At 41.7% G+C, this 5339-nt stretch overlaps 1 protein-coding gene across 2 annotated transcripts; it reads left to right on the plus strand.

Moving 5' to 3' along the window:
* Nucleotides 1–1713: 1713 nt before the first annotated feature.
* six3b (SIX homeobox 3b) lies at nt 1714–4841 on the plus strand. 2 transcript variants are annotated; one of them, XM_077551797.1, is made up of 2 exons: nt 1714–3310; nt 4346–4841. In XM_077551797.1, the coding sequence occupies exons 1-2, from the start codon at nt 2643–2645 to the stop codon at nt 4485–4487; spliced, it is 810 nt and encodes a 269-aa protein (XP_077407923.1). In that variant the 5' UTR covers nt 1714–2642; the 3' UTR covers nt 4488–4841. The 2 variants fall into 2 exon arrangements, with proteins under 2 accessions (XP_077407923.1, XP_077407924.1); XM_077551798.1 differs by having other exon boundaries at nt 1714–3251.
* The last annotated feature ends 498 nt before the right edge of the window (nt 4842–5339 follow it).

A 5339-nucleotide genomic window follows, 5' to 3' on the forward strand; every position in this document is an offset into this window, starting at 1 on the left:
TTTGGTTAGCTTGTGCTAGCTACGTGACATAGCGACAGTACAAAATATACACCATACCAATGCGCTTGAAAAGTAAAACATTGCAATGTTATAAATGCAACCAGTTCACAAAAATATTATAGTTTGAATATTAAAGAATGAAGCTGTCATTTTATGAAAATAAAGTTGCCATTCTCTTGTTTATGAACGTTTGGTATAATTACGTTTTTTTTTTCTCGTAACAATGGAATTTGTTACTGTTGTAACATTATGGATTTATTTTCATAAAATTAGGAATTGTACTGTCATTTATTACTACTATTTTTACTCTCCGCACCTTTTGATTACTTTCATAAGAATTTTTTTTCATAAAATGATCACGTTGAACTTTTTTAACTAGTGTTTTTCACAAAATTATGTGTCCATTCATGTAACGTTAGAATTTTAGTTTTGTAACATGTTATCAAATTATTACTTTTCTAAAAACTTTTTAAATAACCCACCTTTTATTTTGTAAAATTATGTGTACATCGTTAGAACAATGCAATTTTACTTTTGTAAAAAAAAAAATCTTAAATGCAGCTTTGGGGAAAATTTGTAATATTATCAAAATATTCCAACTTTGTTTTTTTTTTAAAACATTCCTACAAAATTGTGTAAATTCTTGTAACTTGACAATTACTTTTATATATTTTTTTCCCCCCAAATATGCTAAATGATAATTTTCAAACATCGCAAATTCCTTGTCACAAGTCAATTATTTAAAAAAAAAAAACTTTTTTTTTTTTTTTAAATTTAAGTTTGCCTCTTACAGCTTTTAAGCCCTTCAAAATAAAAGTTGAGAAGAGCAGATAATTTTTGCATTGTAATCAAATACAAATGATTAACCCGAGCTCTTGGTCGTCTTATGATGATCACATCATAAAGCTGATTTAAGTACAAGATGAAAGGATTACCTCGACAAACATCATGTGCGGTGAAAAGTGGCACACAGTTGACCGAACCCCCCCCCCCCCTCCTCCCCCCTCGTCGCGGCTAATTGGAAGTAACCCGCCGAGCGACCCCCTTTTTCGCGCCCAGCACATCTGCATCACATCATCCGGCACAGTTGACGGCAAAGGAGGAGCTGATGTGTGCTAAATCCTACAAAGTACGTGAAGACTTTCCAACGTTGACATTTATCAATTCTTTGGCGCTAACTGCCCTTCCGAACCCCCCCCCCACTTGGCCAAAAGTGGCACGCTCCCAAGCATATGGCGTCGGCCCACTAACATGTGTTAATGTTGATTGAATAATGCGCCGCTATTAGACTAATGTTAGCCCGGTTTTAATCCAGGCGTCGACGAAAATGCGGCTTAGCTCGCAGTTTTAACAATATTACAGAACAGACAAAAGTGATTAGAGTGGCGGGAGATCGGCGCTCTGTCCGCCTATCTGCTCGGCTACCTGTCCGCCCATCTGTCGTTTGATCGCTGTCCGTCCACAGTAGAGCTTTTTTTTCCTCGATCAAGTTGTAATGCTACGAGAAAGAAGTTGAAAATTTCACAAAAATGTAATTATGCTATGACCAGAGGTGACAAATCCAGGTCCAGAAAGTAAAAACCATGCACAGTTTGGCTTCAGCCCCAGGTGCTAGCTAGCTAGCTAGCTCCCATGGTGCTCGTTTACCTGCTAGGGAGCTAGCTAGCTAGCTAGCATCAGTGGCTAAAGCCAAACTGTGGGCAGGGTTTTTACTTTCTGGACTTGGATTTGCCACCTCTGGCTAGCAATTAGCATGATTAGCCTCATGTTCATCGACCTACTTTTAACAGAACATTTGTTACATGCGTTAACGTATGAACCGTTTCCGACGTATTGCTCGCAAATCCATCCGTGCATGTTTGATTGACAGCATCGTCACGGCAACCATTTACCGTTTGTCCAATCAGGAGTGCGAATGTTATGACTGCATCAAAGCATTCCAATTTGTTCTCATAAAATTGCCAATTCATTTTTTATAGAATGACACATTGACTTTTTACACGTATTTACCACCTTTCAAGCAAAATTACAACTTTTTTAACAACTTTGGTGAAACATTCCATAACTTTGTGACTATTTTCAAAATCTGGCAACATTTCGATGTCATTTTTGAACATAATTGCGACTTCTAAAATGATGTCAAAACAGTCAGCGTTTTTCTCATAAAACTGTGACATTAGTTTCTTAAAGTGACACATGCATTATAACATTGTGAGCAAACTGACAATTTTATGACTTTTTTTCTCACAGCATTGCAAATGTATTTTCATAAAATTGTGATTTTCTTTACATCGACTTTTTTCTACATGGCTTAAATGGACTACTTTATAAAATAAATGTACTGTACAAACATTGATTAATTTTAAATGTTTTTTTTTAAATTTTTTAATCTATCATCACATTGCAGCAATTTAATTATAAATAGGAACTATAGAAGAATTTCCAAATGAACGGTTGAGAGTCTGTGGCACGACTCTCGCTGTCCACATTTGATTGACAGCATCGTCACGACGACCGTCTCCAGCCCGTCCAATCAGAAGCGCGAGCGCCGGCCCCGCCCTCCCCCCCAAGTGGCGTTCAAAGAGCGCATCCCGCAGCGGCCGGCCGCCACACGGTCCGGGCGCCCCCTTCCCCTGCTCCACATGGTGTTCAGGTCGCCTCTCGACTTCTTCTCGGCCTCCCGGCTGCTCCTTCCCCACCCTGCGGATGGCCCCCCGGGCGGCGACCCCCCGGCCTCGTGCGCCCCGCTGCCGGGCCTGTGCTTCTCGGCGTCGCAGATCGCCAGCGTGTGCGAGACGCTGGAGGAGACGGGCGACGTGGAGCGCCTGGCGCGCTTCCTGTGGTCGCTGCCGGTGACGTCGGACGGCCGCGACTCCATCTCGGAGCACGAGTCGGTGCGGCGCGCCCGCGCCGTGGTGGCCTACCACAGCGGCAGCTTCCGCGAGCTGTACCGCATCGTGGAGACGCACCGCTTCACGCGCGCCTCCCACGCCAAGCTGCAGGCCATGTGGCTGGAGGCGCACTACCGCGAGGCGGAGAAGCTCCGCGGCCGGCCGCTGGGCCCCGTGGACAAGTACCGCGTGCGCAAGAAGTTCCCGCTGCCGCGCACCATCTGGGACGGCGAGCAGAAGACGCACTGCTTCAAGGAGCGCACGCGCGGACTGCTGCGCGAGTGGTACCTGCAGGATCCCTACCCGAACCCCGGCAAGAAGCGGGAGCTGGCGCACGCCACCGGACTCACGCCGACGCAGGTGGGGAACTGGTTCAAGAACCGGAGGCAGCGAGACCGGGCCGCGGCCGCCAAAAACAGGTTTGCGGGATTCTTGGGGGACTTCGTTGAAACCTTCAACCGTGACTACTTTCCCATGAGCGTAGAAAGCAACTTTTCTGCGATCCCGTCACACTCTTGAGCCGCTTTCCTAAAGACGAGGGCAGCGCGTAAAAGGAAAGGATCATTCATGCGTAAAAGCGCGCAGCAATTCAAACTTGTTGCTTTGGGTAATTTCGCTCGGGCAGAACTAAATGCGTCTGTCTTTACTGCCAATGGTTTTCCAAGGGGGAAGTTTGAATTGGTAGATTCTGCACTCTTCTGTCGCATCTAATGAGTAATTTAAGGAGAAAGAGACAATCAGCCTTTTCCTTATAATAATGCGTCTTGAGTGAACTTTCCTCATTTAAAGTCATTTTATTGTTAAAGTGGGTGTGCAATTAAAATGACGATTGACAACAGATCTCACATTTAACTTCAGAATCATGAATCAATAAGTAACTGAAGTTTAATTTAAATACAAGAAAAAAATATCATTTGCGAGTCAACTGTAAAAATAAATAAATATACAGTATATACATACTGTGAATTATGTTTTTTTCCCCTCATACAAGATTAAATCACTGTCCATTTTTTAATCGTCAAATTCTACTTTTAATGGACTTTAGTAAGAAAATGACTACATTTTTTTAGTCAAACTTTATTATAATCATTTTTCATGTTTCCATTTTTTATAGTCTCTTAATTAGTTGTATTAGTTATCTTAATTAGCTTTATTATATATATTGTTTTTTGTTCTGATTCAAGTTATTATACCCCCCCAAGAATTTACATTCAAATTTTACTTCTTTGCTTATTGGATAAGTGTTAATACAGTATAAGAGGACAGTAGAATGCAAATACTGCAAAACCTTTTGACGTTGTTTTGCCATACAAACAATTTTAAACTGTCAAATTATGTATTCCCCTCCCACCGTATTTTCTTCTTTTAAGCATTTTCAATACAATATACATGGGCTCAAAGAAATTAATGGATGGCTATATGACAAAAAAACAAACAAATGTATCTCCCCCCAGGTTGCAGCATCACCGGTTATGTTCTGACGGCGTCCGCCATCCCCTGGACGGAGGCTCGTGCAGTCCAGACGTGAACGCCGAGCGAGCGGACGGCCAAACGCTCCTCTCGGTAACGGACAGTGACTCTGACCTGGACGTGTGACCCTTTGTTATTGTTATCAATATTAATATAAATAGTATTGGAAACGAATGGACTGGATTGAGAAGACCCCCATAACCTGCGGGCGGGAGGTGAGCAGAAGAAGCAATAAATCGATCTCCTCGGACCCTCATCACACTCACACACTGAGCTATGCAAGCTTGTTTTATTCGTGCATGTGACAATCCAGATTTTTGTATTTATTTTTTTTCACATTTATACCTCTCGAGTGTCCACTAGACAATCACTAAAAAAAAACTTCCTCCGTTGTCTTTAGTCCTCATTTAATTTAATCTTGACCTCCAATGGTGAAATGAACTGTTTTGCTATTTTATATAAATAAAAATATTTAATGTATGTGGCTCATTTTCATTGAGTGTGTCTTGTTGGCAAATGTTGATTGATTGATTTTTGCCCCCCCCCCCAAAAAAAAACTACATACCTATATTAGAAAAATATAAAAATACATGGTCACATTTTGATAACGTGATGGCGAGCAAGGTGACTACTGAACAGAGATGAGCGCCACCTCGTGGTTCAATACAATATTCATCTTCACAAAGACATCATTTTATGTTATTTATTTTATCCCCCCCACCCCAAAGCGTGTTGCCTTCAATATTTATCTGGAAATTATTGGAGACGTTTTGCTTTAATAACAGATTTCGCCGTGATTCCTGTCCACCTTCACTGGTAAAATTGTGTATTTACAAAATGTCCATGGACGTCCCAATCTGCTGTGGCCCTTCGCATAGCTACCGACATAAAAATGTCAGTGATTTTTGTCTTTAATTTATTGTAGCAATTCATTATCATGTCCACAGCTTTTTCTCTGAATTACCAGGTGTACGTGAA

This window comes from Vanacampus margaritifer, chromosome 18 (assembly GCF_051991255.1).
Source record: "Vanacampus margaritifer isolate UIUO_Vmar chromosome 18, RoL_Vmar_1.0, whole genome shotgun sequence".
NCBI lineage: Eukaryota > Metazoa > Chordata > Actinopteri > Syngnathiformes > Syngnathidae > Vanacampus > Vanacampus margaritifer.

Excerpts from the sequence above, each read along its gene's own strand:
- six3b (XM_077551797.1), top strand. The coding sequence starts at position 2,643 with ATGGTGTTCAGGTCGCCTCTCGACTTCTTCTCGGCCTCCCGGCTGCTC. Across the intron at positions 3,311-4,345 it reads GCCGCGGCCGCCAAAAACAG|GTTGCAGCATCACCGGTTAT; the intron begins GTTTGCGGGATT and ends ATCTCCCCCCAG.